The sequence below is a fragment of the Vipera ursinii genome, assembly GCF_947247035.1.
Source record: "Vipera ursinii genome assembly, chromosome: 3".
Classification (NCBI taxonomy): domain Eukaryota; kingdom Metazoa; phylum Chordata; class Lepidosauria; order Squamata; family Viperidae; genus Vipera; species Vipera ursinii.
Genome location: NC_139516.1, coordinates 15,599,694 through 15,625,168, shown reverse-complemented (window position 1 = coordinate 15,625,168; position 25,475 = coordinate 15,599,694). Strand labels below are relative to the sequence as shown.

At 40.5% G+C, this 25,475-nt stretch overlaps 1 protein-coding gene across 1 annotated transcript; it reads left to right on the top strand.

Moving 5' to 3' along the window:
* Positions 1–135: 135 nt before the first annotated feature.
* On the top strand, positions 136–22,556 carry TFAP2C (transcription factor AP-2 gamma; the record flags this gene model as incomplete). Its single annotated transcript, XM_083357436.1, has 7 exons — positions 136–427; positions 6,634–7,116; positions 10,505–10,556; positions 12,438–12,660; positions 15,027–15,145; positions 18,822–18,963; positions 22,271–22,556. The coding sequence occupies exons 1-7, from the start codon at positions 380–382 to the stop codon at positions 22,554–22,556; spliced, it is 1,353 nt and encodes a 450-aa protein (XP_083213562.1). The 5' UTR covers positions 136–379.
* Positions 22,557–25,475: the final 2,919 nt, after the last annotated feature.

Genomic DNA, 25,475 nt, shown 5'->3' with positions numbered 1-25,475 from the left:
ACTTCCCCATTGGCTAAGCTTTGCGCCGCCTGTCAGGGGAAAGCCGCCTTGTCCTGGGCCCTCCCTGGGGAGGAGCTATTCTAATAAGGTGGCCATTAAGGGTGGCGGGATGGGAAAAGAACTTCAGTGATTAAATTCTCGGGCGGACTCTCTCTCTCTCTCTCTCCCCCGCTATTTTGTTTCTATGCCTTTCCTTAAAGCAGCTCCTTGAAGGTTGGGGAGAGAGTTCTACTTTCTCCAGCTGCCTCCTTGGATTTACCATACTTTAAGGCTGGGGTGCTTTACCTCCCCGCCCTTCGGGTTTCATATCCTTATAGAATTGATTTTACTTATTATTTTTTTTATTTTATTTTTATAATTTTGGGGAATACTGGACGCCATGTTGTGGAAACTAGCAGACAATGTCAAGTACGAAGAAGATTGCGAGGTGAGAGGTTAAGACTGTGAATGTGGCTAGTCCTCATTGATCAGACGGGGGGCGGGTTGTTTCCTCGTTGCTGCTTTCGGTTATTGGCTTTGCGTTCGCGTCCGTGCAGAAGTTAGGGGAGCGGGACAGATCAAAGCGAGTTTAGTGGACGATTCCCCCGAGTTAAACCGAGTTATGGGAAGGTAAAACGTTGCTCCAGGTTGTAAGGAGTATAGTAGTCGGCTTCTAGGAGCGCTGCGTCACGGGCTTGTGTGTTCGATACGGTATGATGGGGTTTTCTTGACATTCGTCGGGCTTGACTTAGTAAATAAATAATTTAAGGTGCTAGTCCTAAGCACGCTGAATTCAAGGTCTAGTTTTAAGGAAAACCTTACGGTCCAATCGGGTACTCGTAAATAAGTCCCGGGGAAATCGAATGAGCCTTACCCCCGGGCACGTAACTTTTTTTAAAGTATGCATCAGATCGCTGAAATGTGTTTTCTGCTTTTAATTAGGTTAATCTATTAAAGCGATGCCCGCGCTGCGTCCAAATCATGATGCAATACAGAACCTAAATCGGATGCGCTCTTTTCCCACGTGTTGAAAAAAAGGGTTCGGTTATTATTATTATTTTTTTTCCTCTTTTCAAAGCTGTGGCGGTGGGGGGGTGCTCTCGACGTCCTGTTGGGCTTCTGCCACTTTCTTGCTCCTTGTACAAGTTTTTAGAGGGCCCCTGATGTCAGAATAAGGCTTTTTTTAAAAAAAAAAAAGTTTCAGCCGGACTTCACTTTAGAGGGGAGTTACAGGATTTCACTGGCATCCCCGCCGTCATCCGCTCAAAAGCGGCTTCCGAGTCGCCCTTGAAAGCAGCTTGGTCCACATTTAAATAGCTGCTTCATTTCCTCCCAAAGTAAAAAAAAGTTTTCCTTTGGCTTTTTGCGTTGTATCCCCAGAGGTGGATAACGACTCTCCCCCCCCCCCAGTAGCATCCTTCGGATCCATCTCGCGTCCAAAGACCCCGGGGTGCAACTTTTGTAGACTGGCCGGCCTGTTTTTTATCGTCTTTCCTTAAGATTGCGAAAACGCGGGAAAGAGCATGCAGAAATCCTAAATTAATCCTTCCTTCTCCCTAGACCAGGCTTAGGTGGCGATCGTTTTAAAGCCGTGCAAACCTGGCGGGCTGCGTTCCTATAAAACAGCGTTTCCCAACCTTAGGAACTTGAAGATGCGTGGACTTCAACTCCCAGAATTCCCCAGCCAGCTATGCTGGCTGGGGAATTCTGGGAGTTGAAGTCCACGCATCTTCAAGTTCCTAAGGTTGGGAAACGCTGCTTATAAAAACCTTAAATCTTAAAAAAAAACACCTTAAATCTTAAAAAAAAAAAAGATCCCCCGGGTGCGCGCGTCCCAGACGATGCCAGGCTTATTATTAAATCAATTAAGCGTTCGCTTTCATTTGCCGCGGAGTCCCGCCTGAATGAAGCTGCTTGCTCGAAAACCGAGGTTAATTGCAACAACCGCGTTAACCCGCGTCTCGTGCGAACGCAGCCGGCCTAGCGCGCTCGGAAAGAACTGCCCTTGAACTCGACGGGGGGCTTTTAACCCGTAAAAGGATTTATAACAACAACAACCACCCCCCCCCCACCCAACCTACCCCCGGTCCCTTAAAAGAAAAAAAGGAAATCTTGTTTCCTTCTTTGGAAACTTTTCCCTCGCGAGGTAGGGGGGGGGGGAAAGGAGGAAGAAAAATAAAAAAAAAGCCTGGCTTTTGCCCAGGAGCGGAAATGATTAATCCCTGCCTGCTCTCTCCACGCCACCATTCCCCCCCCCCAACCTCCCAATCTCGCCCCGCGGGAAATCCAGGCAAACTTTTTTTTTTTGCACGCTTCGAGGCCGAGGTGCGCGCAGGGCTTCCAGTCCTCCCACGCGGCGGGGCGGGGAGTGGGGTGGGGTGGAAGCGAGGGCCCGGACGAGCGGAGCCTCCGAAGCCAACGCTCCAGCCTGTTGGACTGGTTCCGGCCACGGGGAAGGGCAGGAAGAGGGGGAAAAAAAAGAGGCCTCGGGAAGGGCAAGAAGAAGTGGACGATCTTGGCACGTCCGAAGGGCACCGGAGCCCTCCCCACGGCGCCTTTTAACTGTAGCACCAAGCACACCTCGGGAAAGGGGTGCCGGAGGGTTTGGAAATCCTGGCCAGGCTTGTTTTCCCTTGGACTACTTTACCTCTTGTGCTCAGCTTGCTTGCTAGCTTGCTAGCTTGCTTGCTTGCTAGCTTGCTTGCTTGCTAGCTTGCTTGCTTGCTAGCTTGCTTGCTTGCTAGCTTGCTTGCTTGCTAGCTTGCTTGCTAGCTTGCTTGCTTGCTAGCTTGCTTGCTTGCTAGCTTGCTTGCTTGCTAGCTTGCTTGCTTGCTAGCTTGCTAGCTTGCTTGCTAGCTTGCTAGCTTGCTTGCTAGCTTGCTTGCTAGCTTGCTTGCTTGCTAGCTTGCTTGCTAGCTTGCTTGCTAGCTTGCTTGCTAGCTTGCTAGCTTGCTTGCTTGCTAGCTTGCTTGCTTGCTAGCCTGCTTGCTTGCTAGCCAGCTAGCTTGCTTGCTAGCTAGCTTGCTTGCTTGCTAGCTTGACAAGCCCTGACCCGACTCCTGCTGGGGAAGGGGCGTGCCTAGGATGGACAGGACTTTCCAAAATTCCGCTTTTGTGAACAAAAGCATCGATCTTCCTCTTTTTTTCCCGGTGAATGGGCGTTTAAGCCTTGTGAAGAAGAAGAAGAAAAAAAAGAATTCGGGAGTTAATCGGTATCGATTGCTCTGCAATAGAAAAGCTTTCTTGATTGCAGCTTAAGCCTGGCCTTGCCCTCCCCGCCCTCCCTCCGTTTTGTTTAGAATGTTTCTCCCCACCCAAGTAATTTATTTAAGTCACCTGCATTTGACTACATATTTTTTATAATGTCTTCCACGAAACACCCCCCCTCCCTCCCCAGGTGGGTCTTGATTAAACGGGCCGATTTCCTGCAACTTGTTTTGAAGGATCAGATAACAGCCATAAGGGGAGATTTTTTGGCTCAAGCAGAAATGGTAACTGGGATGCCCCCCCCTTTCCTAAATGCCCTTACCTCTCCTTATTTGAAAAACCCAAACCAGCTTGCAGTCCTCTTCCTTGCAATGGGAAAATGAAGAGTCCAGGTGACTCTTAAAAGTGCTGAGATTACACAACAGCCTTAGTTGAAATGTGACTAACTGGGTAGTGGGTGAATGCATTGTGTGAATGTAGACAAATAGAGAAGTGCGTAGCCGAGGCAAACTATACGGTTTGAGTAAGCAAGATTAGCCCATTGTGTTCTGGCAACCACTGTGTCTTGAGTAATTCTCCTCCAAGGTATATTTTCCAACGAAATGATGAGCCTTTTGCTTGATTAGGAATATATATTTTAAGATCGCAGTGATTGTATTGGCACAGCACGTTTACCCAAAAAGATAAACGGACATGCCAGATGCATTTGTAGAACATTAGTTGATTAGTTTTTTATGGTTTAACATGTGTGAGTGTGAATCTAACACACGTTTGATCAGTTTATGGTTCAATGCAAACTCACAAGGAGGGTTAAATCAGTTAACTGTTGTGCTTCTGTTTGCATTTAGACACTTGAGGATTTCACAGGCTGAGCAAGGAACATTTCTGATTTCTACAGTGTTGGGAGTAAGCCAATAGGTTTGGTAGAGCTCCTTGCTAAGTGAATTGGGTACAAGGTTGCAACCTCAGGTAAATTGGGGGATCCCTTTTTGATCTTAAATTCATTTTTTTAGGGATTACAGGGGGAAAAAAGCCCTGGCAAGGGAGGATGCATGATGGAAAACAAAAAAGAAAAAAGAAAAATTAAAGATCTGGAATCAGATTTAATATAGTTGAAAACAAGGCTGAGAATCAGTATAGAGACAAATCTTTAATATTTAATAATTAAAGGTGCAAGGAGACTGAGAAATCACCTCACCAGGATGAAGAAGCACCCCTGGTTTAAAAAAAGTAAGCAGATCAGCTCATCCTTGTTGGGCTGCAAATTACTTTTTTCTTTGTTTTAACATCTTTAGTGGAATTAAATTAACAAGTCAGAGAACCTTAATTGCAGCATAAGTCTAAATATGGCTGAGACTGGTTGGCTGAATTTTACCCCTAGGAATCCTGGCCTCTTTAACAAAACTTCTGGGCCTCTAGAGCTGGCTGCCCAGTGCCAGGATAGGAAGACTTAAGACTAGTCTGAGGGGTAGAAGATAAACCAAATTTATTTGGTGGGGAGGAGAGGAAAGAGACCTTTCCTATCCAAAGAAAATAGAGTAGTTAATTTAAACTTCTTTCGGACTTTCTCTAGGTTGACATCCACTTGGACAACCTGCAATCTCGGGAATGGGGACTTCCAACATCACTCATCCATAGCAACCTTAAACCTGCCCACTTGCCCTATAGTTGATCTGTTAGAAGCATTTTTCCCTCTTACCTCCTATTTTCTTTTGATTGATTTCCCTGTTTTTTTTAAGGAAAGAAAGAAGCTGTATAATTCCCAGTGCTCCAGCATTGAGATGTTATGCTAGTTTTAACACTTAGTTTTAACTAATTCAGTAATCAGTGATTGGTAACCTGCAGTAGCCTTGAAGTACAATCCAACAGGTTGGGTTTCATAGTGCATGCCTTATTTTTTAAAAGGAATCCTCTGAATGCTGGTAGACTATCACTACACTATTAATATTAGTAAATTACACAGACACAAACAGAGGAATCCTTATATAGCTCCATGTCATGTATTCTGGCTAATGAGTTAATTAACTTTTCTATTGCTGAAAGGGTGTTTGGTGTTTCATGCAGCAATAAGTGGACAAAAGGGATGGTTGTTATTTAGATGCATAATTTTGTAAATTCGTGGTACATTAAGAACTGATAGCATTTCATTAAAAAAGCACAACAACTTGAAGTTGTGAATATATTTTGGGAGGGAGACCGAGATTTGAACCCAGTGTCTGTAGAATCAGTGGCAAAGTTAATTGAAGTTTTTGAGCACTATGGTACTTAATTCTGATTAATCAAGTATATGGTTAGATTGTAAGCCAAATATTTCAGGATAATATATGTACAGTTCTGAATAGCTGCCAGTGATTGAGGGCCACATATCGGGATCCCAGGATCCTGCATTCTCTATAGCAGTATCTGCTCACTGGAGTGAGATGCTCGGGATCTCATTCTCTGGAATAAAATTTAAAGGACTTCCATTCTGCTAGGATTTTAAAGGACCTTAAAAGCCTGGCTGTTTGCCTAGAATCTTTAGAAAGGAGAATTGATGCCTCCTTTTTGCTTTCAGCTCTAATGGGCTTTATTTTCTTTGCAATCTTTGTGCCTTTCTCTTGTGCTGGTTTCACATATTTTTTTATATATCCTGTGTTTTTAAAATGTTTTAACAATTGTAAACCACTGGGAGTCAGGTAGCATCTCCATTTAATAAATTAGTGAACTGCCTAGAGTCATCATATGAGATAGGTGATCAGTATGACTTGTAAATCAATAAATCAAACAAACAATGCTGCAAATTGCCCCCCCCCCATTTATTACAGAGGGTGGTTTGTTATTATGTTTGTGTATGAGGTATTAGTTATTTTTTCCCCACTTGACTGGCCCCAAAATATATTAGCTGAAAATAAAACTTGGTGTTAATTGGTTTGCAATTTGTTGCGTTTAAGCTTAAAACAGCAGGTTCATGAGTCTAATTAATTGAGCTCTGCCGCACTTGATTACAAATCCCCATCCCAAGCAGTATTAGGGAGCTGCCTTTATTTAAACTGTTTAATCCAAAGCAAATGCACTTATTTTAAGGGGAAAATACAGGAATTAGTTGAAAGTGTGAGGTCATAGTTCTGCAGTCCAATCTCATGAACTGCAGAGTAATTGTTTTTGTCATATTGGAGGCTACTTCCAGTTGGAGTGCTTGAAGGTTGCAGCTAAATAAACACTTGGGTAGTAATATTCCTGAGCAAGAGAGAAAGGAAGAGAGAGAGAGAGAGAGAGAGAGAGAGAGAGAAAGAAGGAAAGAAAAAGAAAGAAAGAAAAGAAAGAAAGAAAGAAAGAAAGAAAGAAAGAAAGAGACCAATGGGGCTTAACTTCCCAGTGTCGCCCATCAAACAGTGCATGGCAGCAGTTTGCAGGTCTTCCTCCAGTTTGAGAATTTCACTAACTGGGTTTCATGTGGTTTCTTCTCAGGACCGGCACGATGGAAGCAGCAACGGGAATCCCAGGTTGCCTCACCTCTCCGCTGTCAGCCAGCACCTCTACAGCCCAGCTCCCCCTCTTTCCCATTCGGGGACCTCTGATTTCCAGCCACCTTACTTCCCTCCCCCCTACCAGCCTTTGCCTTACTCCCAGTCCAGTGATCCTTACTCACATCTCGGGGATCCTTTTTCTATCAATCCACTTCATCAGCCGCCACCACCACCACCTCCCAGCCAGCAGCAAACCAGCTGGCCAAGCCGTCAAAGCAACCAAGACCCTTCCGGTTTATCCCACCACGCCCGATCAGGCTTGGTGCCTCATCTCCCAGCTCTGGAAAGCGGCTCCCTTGGGACAAGAAGGGACACCTACAGGCGATCTGAGCTGCTCCTGCCCCACGGCCATGGGCTCGATGCTTCCAGCCTGGCAGAGAACTTAGGACTGCATGACATGGCCCACCAGATGGAAGAGGTTCAGGTAACAATTCTGGGGTCAAAATTAAATGCCGTGAATGGGGAGGATGGTACAGCAGCTTTTGTTAATTGTGGGGGGGGGGGTCCTTGGTGTGCTCTCTTAGCTTGGTTGTTTTACTTTGCAGACATTTCATTACCCAAATTAGGTAACCTCATCAGTGCTGCTAATGTTACTTAGTCTGGGTAATGAAACATCTGCAAGAAAACGACCCAAGCTCAGAGAGCACCAAGGACCCCTTATTTCAACCCTGAGCTACAAATATTCTTTGTCAACTTTTGCTGGGCAAACTTGGGCTATCTTACTAAAGAAACCTTTACAGGTAGTCCTCGAATTACAACCATTAGTTTAGTGACTGTTTGAAGTTACAATGGAACTGAAAAAAAAGTGACTTATGTCCATTTCCCCCACTTACGACCTTTGCAGCATCCCCATGGTCATGTGATCAAAGATGCTTTGATGCCTTCAGATGCTTGGCTACTGGTTCATGTTTATGACGGTCACGGCGTCCCCGGGTCATGTGATTGCCTTTTGCGACCTTCTGACAAGCAAAGTCAGCGGGGGCCCCGATTCGCTTAACCATGTTAACTAATTTAACAGCTGCAGTGATTCACTTAACAACTGGCAAGAAAGTTTGTAAAATGGGTCAAAACTCACTTAGCAACAGAATTTTTTAGCTCAGTTGTATAGTTGTAAGTTGAGGACCAGTTGTATTGGGAGAGGTTGGAATTCCCAGTTCAACAAGAGATCCCGAGTCCCTCTGAACCTTGCCCAGAGTTGAGCATTATGCCCTCAACTTTGAGAAAATAGTTGCTGGTGTTTTTACTTAATTGTTTAGCACTTGATTATATATATCATTTGTGTTCGGGTTCATCCACTAATTTTGCCTTCATGAGTGAACAGATTAATACATGAAGATGTATACAGCCACTGCAGTAACGTTAAATCTAAAATAAAGGGTGGGGTTGGTCAACACAGAGGATCCATTCTGAGAATTTTATGCTCATAAAATTTCAAGGAAGTGGAAAGGGTTGCAAGCATTTTCTGTTCACTGAGAAAATGCTGGTAGAATGGATGGTTTTGTTCAGCCACATGTGCTTATTTTCCTTATGTATGAAAATCTGAGAAGCCAGGTATGGGTGAATCAAGTTTTAAACTGATCATTACTTCACCCTGAAGTGTATCACTTGGGCATGAAAGAGGCATTGCACAAACACAGAGGTGTGAGAATCTGTCTTTCCTCCATTGCTTCATACCCTGTGCAATCCTATTATTGAACAATCCTACCTTGCTGCCTCTGCTTTGTCATTCCAAGGAACAGAGCTTGATGTGCTAACATTGCTTTCTCCAACCTGATGTTCTCCAGCTGTTCTTAATCAGTTCTCGGCCAATGATGGCCAATAGCATTCCATATTTGGAAACCCATCAGTTGGGGAAGGCAATAGCAAAGAGCATTTTTATTTTTTATTTTTTATTTCCATTTTCATCCTGCCTTCTTGGTCAACCAAAAAGCCAAAGTGGTTCATTTCATTTGTACAGAAATCCTCCATGCCGGAAGGGATGTTAGCTAAGTGAGTCCATTTATTCAGATGTGGCTCCAAAATAGAACTGCCTCACTGATGGCAGATTTCAACCAGTGGGATAGAAGGCTTGCATTGTTAACAAGGTGTTCTTTTGCTCAATCTCAAAGAATGAGATTCTAATAGTCTTGTAGTAGTTCTGTAGCTTGCTCCCAAAATTGTTGGTCTTTCATTTCATGGTTTGGTCATTTTTGTGTGTGTGTGTCCCTGTGAGTCAGGTTTTGACTCCTGATGATTGCATTGAGAGGTCCCTGCGGTTTTCATGACAGGGATTTTCACAAGTGGTCTGCCATTGTCTTTTTCCCCAAGACTGAGAGAAAATGAGCAGCTCAAGGTCGCCCAACTGGTTTTGTGCCCTAAGGCAAGGTTGGAACTCCTGGTCCCCCAATTTTTAATCTGATGTTTTAACCTCTACACCGGACTAGCTCAGGTCACCTAGAATAATTCTCTGAAAATAAATATGGGTAGTCCTCAATTTACAACAGTTCATTTACTGGACAGCCATTTGTCTGAAATGGTATAGGGCAGGGGTCTTCAAACTTGAGCCTTTTATGACTTGTGGACTTCAACTCCCAGAATTCCTCAGCCAGCCATGCTGCATGGCTGGCTGAGGAATTCTGGGAGTTGAAGTCCACAAGTCATAAAAGTGCCAAGTTTGAAGACCCCTGGTATAGGGTTTCTTGCCTGAGCAGGGGGTTGGACTAGATGACCTTCCAACTTTACTATTATGATTATGATTAAGTTACAGTGACACTGAAAAAAGTGACTTCGGACTGTTTTTCACGTGACCGTTGTGGCATCCCAGTGGTCATGTGATCAGAGGCTTGTCAACTGACTCATACTTATGACGGTTGCAGTGTCCTGGGGACATGTGATCCCCTTTGTGACCTTTTGACAAGCAAATTCAATGGGGAAGCCAGATTCACTTTAACAACCGTGTCACTAACTTAACTGTAGTGATTCACTTAACAAATGTGGCAAGAAAGGTCATGAAATGGGCCAAAGTTCACTCAACAAATGTCTTGCTTAGCAACAGAAATTTTGGGGCTCAATTGCGGTTGTAAGACAAGAACTACCTGTAGACCACAGATAAAGCCCAACTGCTCAGATGTTGGTGTAATTCAACCACAGTGCTCAGCTTCCTGATTAATTTCGCCATTAGGTGTGTGATCCCTTCCCTTGTCATTTGTAAATCACAGTTGGTGTTGGGGATATATTCACACATCACACCTGGTCTCAAGCAGGCCAACCATATGCTAGCTTAACATGATATGTACCACTTTCCCTGAACTATTTTGAGGTCAGCTTGAAAATGTTCTGAGTTATGATCATTGCGCTTTGGAAATGGAGAGCCACAGATTCTGTGTTTGTGCACACCAGCATCCTAAATACCTCAGTCGTGAATGAACTTCCTCATTTGTTTACCTGGGGATTTAAGTAGATCCATGAATGCAGTCAGAACTTTTGAAGTCAGTAGATCATGATTCTAAGTATGCGCAGGAATGTAGGCAGCATGTTTACTGAAAAGTAAAGCCACTGGCTTGCTTCCCTGAATAATAAATTGACAGGCACTGGAACTTTGTATGATTGTACATCCCACTAATCTCAGTATGATTTCAAGCAGGTTAATTTTTGTTGGTTGGGTTGGCCTGTTTAGATGTCCATTAAATTTTTTTGCTATTAAGTTTTGTGTCTTGCTAAAACCAACTAGGGGAATATGTTAATGAAATATGTTTGTATATTGGGTGGGGAAGCGGGCACAAATTGTATTCCACAACTGTATTCTTAAAAAAAATTTCACATTCTCTCTCCAGAATGTGGAAGATCAGCACTTATTAATGCATGACCAGACAGTCATTAGAAAAGGTCAGTAAGTTTACATTCTGCTGGTTTGTTTTCTTTTGTCTTTTATAGGATGGTATTTTCACTCATAAACTTTTTTAGGAGTTTCAGATTTGCCCTTACGTTCCTTTTTGAAAAGACACTTTGTTTAAAACAACAACAAACAACTAAAGTATAAAAATGTAAGATTCTCCCCCCTCCCCCCAGCCATCAAGTTCTTTATGTGTGTGTTTGTGACTGTGTCTCTGTGTGTACACACACACACAGAGAGACACTTCTGAAAAGATGGTGTGGATATGATCATCATGAATACTTATAAACAAATATTTTACAAATCTACATTTTAAAAAAGTATCTACACCCTAGATTTTGACTTAATACAACAGATTTAAACTGGGTTAAGTTTCCTTCTGAAGACATTGTAGCACCTTGGATGTTATGTTCTGGGTTACAATATACAATGTGCAATTTTGGAGAATGAGTTCTGTTTGTTAAAATTTGCTGTTTTGTTATTATCCATTCCTTGGTAGTTATAGATGTCTTAGAAGGAAAAAAATCCTTCATCTAAGAGGTTGGGAGAGAAATGAAAACTCAAGAACAATAGAAATATTTCTTTCAGGATAGTGATCTCTCTTTTTTGCAAATCAACAAAGAAATGTTCCTGCTGCAACTTTGGCCTTGGCCCGCCCTCTCTCTCTCTCTCTCTCTCTCTCTCTCTCTCTCTCTCTCTCTCTCTCTCGAGCACCCTTTTCTTTTAAAAAGAGAGGTCTCTTTTTGCACAATTCACACACCGCTAAAGTTTTTAGAATAAATATATAAATCAAAGGATGATTTTGTCTGTAACTTAAAAGTGACAGGAGGGAAAATGTGTCTGAGAAGAACCAGAAATGTTTTGTTGTCAAACTCATAGCTGATTGGAGAATTAGCTCATAGTATAACATTTTTTCTGCTGTCTGTTTCACCTGCTTTTCAAAAATCTTACTCCTTTGATAAATAAAAAGTGTCTGGCTTAGCGCTTTAACCCTTTCTTCTCCTGCCCGCTCCAACTCAAAATATTCCCGGAGAAGAGCTCAGGTTTCAGTCAGAATGTAACTGCCAGTTGAGCATACTTTGAAGACAAATACAAATGCTGATTTGTATTTTCTGTGTTTCAATTTTCATAAAGTCAAGATGCCACTCCAAGGAACTAAAGTCAGGGGGGGGGGGAAGCATTCATTTCTTAAATGGAATGAACTCAAGAACATTTTATTATTATTATTACCAAATTTATTAGCTGCCCCTGTTGCAGTTCTGCAGTATGCAGTAATATGACAGCAATTTTGTCACATAATTAATTGTTAGCTTCGAAAAAATTTATAGTCTTGTCTGCATTTTATCCATGGTCTATGGATTTCAGGACAAAAAGAGGATCTTATTTAAAAAAAATTCTTGGCTGAATTGTAGACTATTGTTCTTAATTGCTAGAACAATAGATTATATCAGCACAATTGGGAAGGCACTTAAGCAATGGAGTCCTAATACTTTGTTAAATAATAAAAGAACAATCTTTTTATATAACTGCCTCAGGTGTCTTCAAGTCATATGTGGATCCTTGTCTGCCTTTTTCACGTAAGGCCAGGAATGCTCTTTAATTGTTTAGAAAAAAAATTGGATTCATTGTGGAAGGCAACCTTATTCAACCTGGTGCCTATAAGTCTTCAGATACCATAATCTCTAGCTATCAGACATAAAATGAGTGGGGATTATGGTAAATAAAGTCCAGCTCATCAGGACGTTGGGTTGTGGGAGATATTTCCTCAGGCATCCTTATGTTAAACGTTTAGACTTCCCAGAAAAGAAAAGAAAAAAAAACAGGAGAAACACTCCATCGTAGTTTGTTTGTTTTTATATATTTTGGCTCTCCAGGTCCCATTTCACTAACGAAAAACAATGCATTAGGTCTCCCTTGCCAGAAAGATGGACTTCTGGGTGTAGTGATCAATCCCAACGAAGTGTTCTGCTCTGTCCCTGGACGGCTTTCTCTCCTCAGTTCAACATCGAAATACAAAGTGACGGTGGCTGAGGTTCAGCGAAGATTATCTCCTCCTGAATGTCTGAATGCGTCTCTGCTGGGAGGAGTCCTCCGAAGGTAAGCACATCATTCCTCGGCCATCTCTCCTCTCCCCACCCCTCCTGGGTCAAATCATGTCCTGTCAAAGGGGTTTCCTTATGTCCTGCAGAACTGAGTGGCCTGTGGAACAGAATAGCTTCTTGTCTCCTCTGGTTGTGAATCTTGCAAACAGGAGATAAAACGCTGCATCCTAATAGAGTTTATTTTGAAGCCTCTTGCCTTCACACTCTTTCCCCCCCCTCCTTGACACCCTTTTGCCTTTCCAGAATTGAAAAGTGCCATAACAGGATTTTATTGTGCGTTCTCTTTTCCTGTTAACAGACTCTCTCTATCCCACCCCCACCCCCCACCCTAACATTGCAAAAAAGAAATAATTGAATAGGAAGTCAGGTCTTGCACTGGTTTACCCACTGCAGTCTAATGTTAAAAAGGTGTGAAGAGAAATACATGGATTATTTTAGAACAACACCATTTCCAAATTAATACGTCGATTGAGAAAAACATAGCCAAGTCTGATTTATTCCAGGGTGTTTTGAGGTTCAGAAATGGACAGGTGAAGCTCATCGTCATCATCCCATAGGATGTTTATTGCCTGTTTGAACGTTGATGGGGCTGCCGAAAGTAGAATTGCTGAGGCTCACATTCAGAAGCTACCAGCTGTAATTTTGAAGGACAAAGAAAAGTTGTTCTTCAGTTAAGTTTAAATCATGGGGATTTCTTGGCCGTGCCCATGTTATTTTTTTCTGCAACAGTGTGGAAGCAATTGGCTGCCACTTGTAGGAGAACAACAAGCAGAGTTGTGGGGTGGAGTTAAATGCATCATCAGTTTAGAATCTTTGTGTTGCCACAAGAGATCCAAGTACAGCCCCACTTGAATTCCGTTGACCCTTATATAGTGTCAATTGAATGTTGAGCTCTAGGTGACTGGATTCTTGTGTATAGGCTTGAATAAATCTTGTATGCTGCAACCTTGCAAATGGTTCCAATTTTATCATTCTATCTAGTTTACAACACTGAGATATGCTAGTATTATTCCATCCAAACACTGAGCATAACTAATACTTTTTAGGTCTAGAGGGGTCAGTAGAAATTGAGTATATGTAATCAGCTACTCATTCCCCACCCAAGTAATCACAGGACTATGCTGCCAACAGATCTTGGGGAAGTGATCCCAAGAAAAGGTGAGATTCCAAGCACACCTTCTTTAAAGTGGGAGTGCCCAGGGCTTTCAGGCAATGCCCCAAATTTTTGACATAGGAAGATAGGGAAAGTCTTAAGTAAGCACCTCCTTTAATGATATTTAATGCAGATTAATAGAATGTACTTTTTTTTGTCTTGAGTGCACTGTCACTCAGAACCCAGTGTTTACTCTTAAGTTGAAAGCCATGTGCTTTATATTAATTTATGGTTGCTTTTTAATAGGCATTATTCAAATAAAGAAACACATCACCACAAGAGAAGAATACAAATTGACCTAGTAGTTGTATCTCCTAATTAATAAATGTATAGGGAAACAAATGTGGGAATTACCATAACATGAACGCAATCCATCTCACCATAATGAGGAAGAATGTTTGAGATTTCAGTCTCTTACCTGAGTATATAAGCAATTTCGGCTCTTTTTTAAAAAATAAATTCTGGGTTGAAACTGAATTCAGATTGTGTGATGCTTCATCAAGATTATGAACTATGAGCTACCAGTTCTTGAACTCAAAGCTTGTTCTGTGTGTGGAAGGATTCATATCCACCCTACCTTTTAATATAACGTTCACATTAAGCAGTTCTGTTCAGCAATTCGTCAGAATTGTTTACTGTGCTTTAAAACACAACCTCGCAACTTTAAGGTAGGTGGACTTCCAACTCCCAGAATTCTAGCCAGCATGCTTAAGTTACTGAGACTGAGAAACACCGCTTTATAGAATTGCTAATATACAGCCTAATTTTCAGGAATTGGGGAATGTGCCCAATTCTCTCCACCCATTTGTAGTAGTGGAAGTACAGTGGACTTTACATCCTAGATTTTAAAAAAAACAAGGCTGCATTTAATATCCACAACAAAGTTTGTTTTGATGCTCTTTGTGTTTGTAAAAGGTTTTAATTTTCGTTATGTCGGTCATCATGATTGTAATGATGCTTGATAGTGTAAACGCAGAGGCAAAGCGTATCCTTCTCTTCCTCCCCCTTCCCCTTTCATCTTGCCTTCTGATGTTCATGTGATGGAACAGTCAAAAGTAGGTCAGCTCTTGTCACAATCCTCTCTTCCCTCCCCCCCATCGGCAGAAGTGTATTGAATGTCAGCAACTTGCATGTCCCAATTGCTTCAAAATGTGACCTCTTCAACGATGCATCTAAACACCGCCCATCCCTCTCTCCCTCATCCGCAGAGCCAAATCTAAAAATGGGGGCCGCTCACTAAGGGAGAAGCTGGACAAAATTGGCTTGAACCTACCTGCGGGCAGAAGGAAAGCTGCAAATGTGACATTACTTACATCGTTGGTGGAAGGTCAGTTGGTCTTCTCTCCTAAAGCCTTTTCTGGGTTAAAGGGCAAAGCGTGCAATTTGTGTTCGCCAATCAAGTTGTCTTCCGAAAGGATAAGTCTTCAGAAATATGGGCAGGACTCAGAATAATGGTCTTGAAGGAGATGAAAATGTCCTTGTGGTAAGAGCTGTTCAGCTTTGGATCCATGAGAGGCAACGGGCTTCTTATTAAAATAGAGTTTGGGCAGGCTGGAGATGTTTCAGTCTAAAGTTCTGCCTGAATACAAGTAGCCTTGACTTATGATCACAACTGAGCTCACTTAAGAGTTGTTAAGTGAGTTTTGCCCTATTTTATGACCTTTCTTACCACAGTTGTTAAGTGGATCAGGTGTAACGTGGTTGTTACATCTATCTGGCTTCTCTATTGACTTTGCTTGTCAGAAGGTCACAAAAGGTGATCAAGTGACCCCGGGAGGCTGCAGCCATCATAAATATGAACCAGTTGTCAAGCGTCCAGATTTTGATCATGTGACCATGGGGGATGCTGTGAGAAATGGCCATGAGTCACTTTTTTTCAGTGCTATCAAACATTAAACAAATAGTTGTAAGTCGGGGACTACCTGTAAAGAGGTTGGACTTGAACGTCTAAATGGCACTTTCCAATTCTGCACCCTGGTGGCCTCTTTTTTATTATTCCAAAATGCTTTTTGTAGCTAGATCAGGTGTAGGCAACCTTGGCTCTTTTATGACTTGTGGACTTCAACTCCCAGAATTCCTGAGCCAGCATGGCTCAGCTTGGAAACCTCTCCCTTTTCCCTCAGCATGGCATAATAATGGTAGATTAGGGTGAAATTTGTTCATTGAAGTTTCAGAGATGTCTCACTTTAGATGTGATCAGAAGCTTTGAATATCTCTCTTCTCCTTCCCATTAACATTGCCAGTTATTTTTTTTTACCTTTCCCATGTTTGTCAGTCTGACTCCAGTTAAATGATTATTGTTTGTTTCATTATGGGTAGATGAGGATAGATATTTTCTGCAGAAATGGCTGATTCAGAGAATCAGTTTGTCTTTCTCGTCCTTTGCATGAATCTAAGAACATTTCCATCCTTTGATTAGTGTGTTTCTCGGGATACTTTCATGTGTGCTAACAAGCAGCTAAGAATTTGATTGCCCGATTTCTTAAAGAATTCCTTATAAAACTGCACTGAGTAAAACAGCTAAAAACAACCTATAAAAAGCTGAGAAGAAAGATTGGCAAGGACTGATAAGGGTTCAAAGCAATAGTAAATAGAGAAGAACTTAAACCAGAGATTTTGGATTGCTAAATCAGAAAGATAAATTGCAACAATGCAAGTTTGTCAGTGGAATTCTAAAACCACCTTTTAAAACAAAAACTAACATTTATGTATTCTAAACAAACTACATATGAGCTAGAGATATATGAATATTGTAAGCTGCCCAGAACCTTTTTGGAGTTGGGCAGCCTTAAAATCCATTAAATTAGGTTAAATTAAATTAGAAATATTTATTGTGCAATGAGCTTATTGTACAAGGGATTAGGACTGATATGTCTCCTTTCATATACCAAATCTGCAGCATGGCAAATTGCTGCGTTTAATATGAACTGGATTGTCTGGTGTTTTCTGCTTTTTGGTTTTTTAAACTCTGCAGTACTCAGAACTCCCTTACAATGCCCTAAAACAGGGGTCTTCAAACTTGGCAACTTTAAGACTTGTGGACTTCAACTTCCAGAATTCCTCAGACAGCCAGGGCTGGCTGAGGAATTCTGGGAGTTGAAGCCCACAAGTCTTAAAGTTGCCAAGTTTGAAGACCTCTGCCCTAAAATAATGAACTATAAATGGTCATATGAATACAAGTAATAGAGCGAAATCTTCACTTAACAAATTAACCTTAATATATTAATAAGAACAGTTTCAATCGAGGAGGACATACTTCTACACCAGTAACTTTCAGAGTGAAATCAAATCTCTGAATCAAGCTTGACTCCTCATGACGTCATGCATACAACCACCCAGTCTTCTTGTCAGTAGCAGATGTTATTACTTTCTGGGAATCTAGGATCTAGCCTAGATCTTAGGTCTTTCCTGAAGTGTCTCCTCCAAATATTAACCAACCTGAATCTTGCTTAGCTTGACCACAGAATACAATCATTCCAGAAATTAATGTTTTCAGAACTGCACTGATGAAGAAGGTTTGTTCTCTGCTGTTGCAGAAGGTAGAGAAAAAACAGAAGGAGAGGGAGCAGATTTCAGCTAAAAAAACTCTTAGGAGGAACCCTCAAACTGTAGGATCAGTTGGCAGCAAAAAAGAGCAGTGTCTTCCTTGGCTGAAGGTACTAATGGCTGGTTGGTTGTTAGGAATATTTGTGCAGCAAGTAAGTTGAATGACTTGTAAGATCCCTTCTAATATTGTTTTATTTTGATGGGTGATGGAAGATAAGAGAGATGCTGTAACCAAAAACAAAAATAGAGGATCTTTAAATACAAAAAATATTTAATGATAGTTATGTCTGTTTAGAAACAGAATGTATTTTCTAAGCAATGAGTTTCATGTTTCAAACCTTTTGACTCTCAGGCTTTCCTGTAATTCCCGTATGATAGTTGGGAGACTTGGAATGAAAGGTTAAATTAGCACACGGCCTACCTCTGTTGAAAATAAGTGTAAAATTGGATGTGAAATTTGTCATGTGTATGTCAGTAGGCAACCTTTGCTACTGCCATCAACATGACAAATTCACATGGGTAAATCAGTTATTATTTCCAAGGAAGAACATGCATGTTTACAGGCAGAGTAGTTGCATCCCACAGTTTTTGCTGAACTGCATTATCAAATGGGCTGTCGGGGTGAAATATAGACCCATTAAAAAGCGAATAGTTGCCTTCCTAAGTATATTGAAGGGAATGTCCTCAAACTTGGGCTGAGCGTGTTTTGATTTAAACTGCCGACATTGTGAGAGATGACACTCGTACAGGCAGGAGAAGTCAGTGGAAATTCATTTGCTGCTTCGCTTATAAATATCCTGGCTGCTTGGAACTTGTGCTAATTCATGCTAATTATTGCCAGGAAAATATTTTTGCAGTTGTTTCACATTTTGCAAAAACAACAGACTGGAGCAGACGACATTATAGGATGAGAAATATTTGTATGGTGGGACTCAATGTGACCTACTTCAAGTTAGACTATTATCTTGTAAAGGTCCTGACCCTTACTTATAATGAAAGTATAATATTGCCTATTGTTTTAAATCCTCCTTCTCCTACCCTGGTCTCTTCCAGATGTGTGTGGGGTTTTAATTTTCCTAATGCCCAAATAGCAAAGTTTTCAGTTTTACTGATTGGCTGTCCTATGTGCAACACCTGTCAGAAAAGCATTATTCTGGGGAAGTTAGTTTCTTTGCAACTATTGGATATCCAGAGAAAAGCTTAAAATCATAATATTACTCATCAAATAGAGGAGCTTTCTTAGGTAGCTCCCCTTTTTAAAAAACCTAGCTCGAATGGTGCTGTTATAAATTATAAGGTGGGGAGAAAAATAATCTTGTTAAACATATGGGCTGGTTATGACAGTGGCAAATATTGTTCATCTGTTTGTCTGCAAACAGTTATTTAAGTGGGTGTGATCTAATAAGCAAATTCTTGATTTTTTTTCCTTCTTTTCCCCTTCTGTGGTCCACTTGCAGGGGAAGCAGTCCATCTTGCCCGGGATTTTGGCTATGTGTGTGAAACTGAATTCCCCTCAAAAGCTGTGGCTGAATATTTAACCCGGCCCCATCTGGGCCGAAATGAGATGGCCAGCAGGAAAAATATGCTCCTTGCCGCAAAGTAAGTATCTTTATTTGAGTGGAAAGCAATATGTAAGATTTATAGAATATATTTAAAGTGCTTAGAAGGCTCAAGCAGTGTTTCCTCAGTACAGGGAGTCCTCAACCTACCACCACAACTGAGTTGTAAATTTTCCATTGCTAAAAAGTCAGTTGTTAAGTAAGTCATGCCCAATTTTACCATTTTTTTTCACCATGGTCTTTAAGTGAATCATTGCAGTTGGTAAGTGAATCGTGCAGTTGTTAAGCTTTCACCTTGACTTTGCTTGCCAGAAGACCAGCTGGGAAGGTCACAGATGGTGATCATATGACTCCAGGACACTCCAACCAGAATAAATACATGCTGGTTGTAAGCTCCCAAATTTTGATCACATGATTATGGGGATGCTGCAATGGTCCTAAGTGCCAGGACTGGTTATAAGTTACTTTGTTCAGTGTGGTTGTAACTTCAGATGGTCACTAAAGGGATGGTTGTAACTTGAGGACTACCTATAAAACCCACCAACAGGAGCAGGCAAAAGATGACCCTTAATTAGTTCCTGTGGAAATGGTATCAAGAGTGAGGAACAATAGAGGCTGGATTGGAGCTTATTGTGAATGTGGGCAGACTGGATTTTTAATTATGAGAAGGTTGCATTCTCCGTTTTAAAGCCACATTAAGTTGGTTTTTAAGCTTACAATACAGTTTTCATGGGTTTCTAACCTTCAATGGTAGGAAACCAAAATTGGTTGGAGTGAAGTTGGAGAGTCTGTTCCCCAAAACTTCATGAAAGCAGGTTGAAAATAAATAATAATAATAATAATAATAATAATAATAATAATAATAATAATAATTATAATAATAATAGAAGAAGAAGAAGAAGTAATAGTAATAATAGTAATAGTAATAGTAATAAAAGAGTTGGAAGAGACCTTGGAGGTCTTTAGTCTAGATGCAGATTCTTTTCTTGCCTTACAAACATGCATCTTGTAGAGTTTAGTGAAGAGAATCAGGATTTAAATTAGATACTAGCATTATACATTAGGATCTTAAGAGCCATGGTGACGTACTAGTTAGAAATGCAGCATTGCAATTTTTCAGTCTTAACACTGCCCATTGCCAGGAGTTCGATCCTGACCAACTCAAGGTTGACTCAGCCTTCCATCCTTCTGAGGTTGATAAAAAGAGGACCTAGATTGTTGGGGATAATATCCCGACTCTGTAAACCACTTGGAGAGTCCTATAAAGCACCTTAAAGGAGTATATAATTCTTAAATGCTATTGTTATCTTGTACAAGAACATTCTTCTTTGTATTTAATGACTTCCTGTTACCGCCTGGACTAAAAATCAAGGACTACCTCTGTATGACTTAGGGATCTTATTTTCAATGGGTTTGTGTGGCTATAGAAAAGTTGCCCTTTTAAAATAGTGCTTAAGGCAGGAACACCTTTCATTTTAATATTTCATTTTAATAATGCTTGCAGGCATCTTCAAAAATGAATATGTGCAGGTTCAAAGTGTGGACTTTTTTGCATTAGAGCAGAGATGAGACCTGTGGGGTATTCAGACTTAAACAGAAACAGTCAAAGCATTTTAAGAATGTTGAACAAGTTATCTGCTATTTTTGCAAGTTTGCAAGCTAGTTTGAGCTCTAGGTCAAAGGGTAGTTTGATATCTGTAGATGCCTCCATTTCAGCCATTAGCCTCCACCTGTTGCTTCTTCCATAATTTTTTGCAAACCACAGATGGGGAAATTCTGCTGCAGCTCGCTTTATATTGCTTAATACAGCAAATCTAGACAGAAGATCAAGCCGAAAGCAACTGCAAAAGCTTAAAACTGTTTTTAGTTCTAAAACTGTACTGGAACAGGAACCGTGATTCTAAAGCAAAGAGGGTCTTTCGGTTTGTGCTTGAGAAAGGAACTCAGGAAGTGTTGATGAGAGAATATCTTAAATTCAAGATGCCTGTTCTTTCTCCTTCTCCCTCCCCTCCCTCCCTCCCCCTTCTCTCCCTCTCTCTCCCTCTCTCTCTGGTTGCCATCTTGAGGTTCCACCAAGCACCAATGAGCATCCCATATCACATACGTCTTCTTTTTAAGAATTGCTGCTGTGGCCTTGCTTTGTATTCTGCAGCTTATAATCATTACACTTTCAAAGTGTCCATTATAGTTTTCTCTCTGATCATAGGTATCTCCACAGAAATACAGAATACAATACAAAATAGCAGAATTGGAAGGGAACATGGGGACGGGTCTTCTAATGACTGAATAACAAGCCTTTCTGCCATCTGGATGACCTCTAGAATTGGGTTCCTGAGCCCGTACAGTTAAAGCCCCAAAAACATGGAGGAGGGAGGTTCCTCTATCTCCACCAGGAAGAGTCTTCCACTTCCAAGGAGTCTCCTCCCCTTAAACCAGTTTGGTTTTGGAGCATTCCCATGGTCAGATTTTTTTTTTTTAAAAAAAACTGGGAATAGATTCCCAGCATCTTTTCTGCAATATGTTGCATGCTGAAAAGCCTGCTATCTTCAGATACTTTTACAGGAATGATTCCTAATGGAAAGTTTGGAGCAGTTTTTCTCCTCTCCAGCAACTCCAGGATGTGTGGACTTCAACCCCCAGAATTTCCCAGCATTTCCCAGTGGAAGTTCACACATCTTAAGAATTGCTAAGATTGAGAAACATTACTCTGAGAAATATTAGACATGGGTGAAGAATTTCCCCCCCCCTCATGTCGTGGGTCTTATTCATTCAAGTAATCTTTATGTGGCCTGTAATTGATGAAGCTAAAGCAAATAGCGAGTTGGAATATCCACTCTCTTTTATTATTCTTTATCTCTTATTTTTAACACTCCGTCTGTCTCCTGGAATAAACGGCTGGAAGGAAGGAACTAATATGTTTTACCAAGGCCTGAACTAATTTAATGCAGAGGAGTTTTGAAATTAGGTGCAAAGTTATAAATGTTGGTTACAGGCTGCCTGTATTAATTACTGTTGAGTAGAGTCAAGCCTGAGCTACAAATAATTATCTTCTGTCCGAATCATTGTTGAGCTAGTTAGTCTAATCTGTAAAAAATGAGACATAAAAGCAATGTAAGTTTCTAGGGGAAAAAGAGGATTTTAAAACATGGTAATAATTCACACAATATTGTCTTTTAAATTACTTTTTTTAAAAACATATTTAAGGAAAACACTAAAACATCTCTTAAACATGTCTGAGGATCTCAGTGGGAGGAAATTGATAAAGTCCTTCTGACGCACTTTCATTGTCTTTGTCCAGTGGAAATGCAGCATTAAAAATTAATTTGCTTCCCTGTTGCCTCTTCCAGACAGATCTGTAAAGAATTCACGGAGCTTCTCACTCAGGATCGAACCCCTCTTGGTAATGCGAGGCCAAGCCCTATCTTAGATCCTGGCATCCAGGGATGTTTGACACACTTCAGCCTGATCACACATGGATTTGGGAGTGCTGCCATCTGCGCCGCGATGACCTCTATGCAGAACTACCTGAATGAAGCGCTCAAACTAGCAGACAAATCATACATGAATGCAGGAGATCAAAGCCCCCCTGATGCCAGTAAGAACCTTGAGAAGATGGACAAGCATAGGAAGTGAGCATGGAGAAGATGACAAAGAAATGAAAAGTTACAGAGACACACACCGTGAAGACAGATTTTAAAAAACTGTTACTGCACACAGACTTAAGATCTTCTTGCCTAGAAGGCATGTAGATATCTCTTAGATCTTGCTTTGGGGCATCTTTTTCTTTTTCTTTCTTTTTTTTTAAATTTTCAACCACATCCTTTTCTGGAGACGTGTGTTGTCTCTTTCTCCTCTTTAAAGCTGCTGTTATCCATTCATTTGGGACCATGTACCTGAAGGTAAACATGGATTTATCTTTTTATTTTTTAAAAAATTAAATTGTAAAAGGTGGTGCTATCTCCTTCCCCCCCCCCCCATATGGAAATTTGTTACATGCTGTACCTAGACACTTTGCAGGCAATGCTTTCCCTCCAATATACGTTGTGTGGTGGAATCTCAAATGAAATTCAGCAATAAACCAGTTTCAGCAGGTTGCGAACAAATGTACTTAAGACACATGCTCATGTTCTCTCCCTCTGTGGGGAAAAAGAAGCGATTGCATCTTTCTGTTCAAACAAAATCCAGGCTTTATTGTTACATCTGAAAATTGCAAGCTTTGGTTTACTGAAATACAATAAGCTGCAATATGATGCTCCTTCTTTTTAATTAGCCAAGATTTGGTAACCACCTCAGATGCATCAATAAGCTATAATTAAACGGGAAGCAGATGTTTCTGTATTCATTGCCACTGCCAAAGGACCAGATTTCTATATGTGTTTAAAGAGACAAGTGATGGAGAAGGGAGAAGAAAGTACATTGGCTGGACCAAGTTCATTTTAAAATTATGGTTAAACCTCGTCAGTTAGGCTGTTTAAGTGAGTTCATGCCCATATCTTGTAGAACAGGACCAGCATGATTACGTAGTAGTTTGTAAGTAAAGGTTTGGCAAACTAATTAAGAGGAATAATTAAAAAGTTTGAACGTGCTGTGAGATTCAGGCAAAGACTTGATCATACTCTAAGCTAGTTGCCTCAATTGATGCTCAGACATTCACAGCTATCTAGATTATGCGTGAGGAATGCTCCACCACACCCCCAAAAGCAGAAACCATATCTGGTCACTAAATTGGGTGGATTTCAGTGGTCTCAACTGCTGAAATCTTATGACATTAATCTTGTGGCATCACAGCCTTCTATTGTGTTGTTTTGCGTCTGCAGCATCACTTCTGAAAAAGTCACTCAAGTGTGCATCCATGCTGTGATATGGAGGTTTAGTGGATTCCTATTACTTCATTGGAAACCAGCAAGTAGAACAAAATGCAGTATTAGTACCCGTTTTTTTCTGAGTTTTTGACAAAATACTGAGATTTCTGATAATTTTAGAGAAAATCAGGATAGGAAATAAAATGAAACAATGTGATAGTTTTGAATATGTTTGCCTTTTTAAAAAAAGAGTTTTGATTTCTAGACATAATTTAAGAAATGTTACTAAAGCGTATTTTAATATAATAAAGTTGCAGGTTTTACAAAAATAGAGTTGCAAGACTGAAATGTTCTGTAGCAGATCTTTTTTATTCAAGGAAGAGTGACTTGGAGCTAATATTAAAACCTTAATTTTTCATCCACTTTAAAAATATGAAAAAGAGATACTGCAGCTTTAATGTGCATCATCAGGTCATTTTTTTAATTAAAAAAGGAAAAAAACTTGAAAATAGGCACGTAACTTTTAATTTTTTTTTGTTTGCCTACATAGGCCAAAAATATAAATATAAATATATATATGTATGTCTCCAGGGAAGTTTTATGTGTATAAGGGAAAACAGTGTCTTGAATGTATATATTTATTTATGTGTAATTTAAAGGGATTTGTAAATAATGGTGAACATTTTAATACTTTTTTTTATAAATGGGATTCAGATTTTAAAAGTTTTCCCCATCCCACAAAAAAAATTTAAAAAAATGAAATAAAATATTGGCTAAACAGCATAAACTGCTAGATGATGTACAGTCTGTTTTATGCTAAATATTTAAAAACTTTTTACAAATAAAATAAAATTCTTCCCCTTTTTTGGTCACTGGAGAGTTATATCTGTTTGGAAATGTCTGTTGAGCAAGCACTCAGTGCATATTTGATAGTATTTGGAATGAGTGCAGATGCATTGTGTATCTGGGAAAGTTGTGTGTGTGTGTCTCTGTGTGTGTGTGTAAGCAAATAAATAGAAATGATAAAAACTGCAACCACTCTTCTGAGAAGATTTTTTTATTCAGTGTACCATTGTGTTCCACAATCCAAGCAGTTAATAGAAATATTCTGAGCAGAAATACTGAATATTGTTTACTGGGGAAAACTGATTATTATTTTTTTCTAATGGGGATGGAACAACAAACCCTATAAAAGTAAAGTTCAACAAATCCCTACAACAGCAAACCCTACAAACATATCTATATCTTCCTGAGACTGCACGGTTGCTCTCCTGCAATGCAATCCCTGGAAAAGACAAGCTAGTTTAAAGAGTTGCAGCCAGTGTAATGTTTGCACCCCTGCATACTTCAAGCCACCGTTTTTCCTTTGTCTCTAAAATACTATATTGCATAGGGCTCTAAACCTCCTCCCCCAGCTCTCAAAAAGAGAGTACAGGCTAGTAATGATAGTTATTGCAATGCCTGAAGCCCATTTGGATAGACTACTGTAAAGCACTATATGTAGGGCTGTCTTTGGACACATTTGAAGCTATACCTGGGACAGAATGGGGCAGCCAGGCTGCTAATGGACCAAACCTGCTATTTCACAATAACACCAATTTTAAGACAGCTGCAGAGATTTCTAATAAGGTTACTAGGCCCTATTAAAGGTTCTGCTTTTACATTTATGGCTATGTGAATCGATCACAAACTACTACATTGAAGGAAGGCCTGCTGAAGATCTTACTCCCTCAAGAGGCACATGGAATTT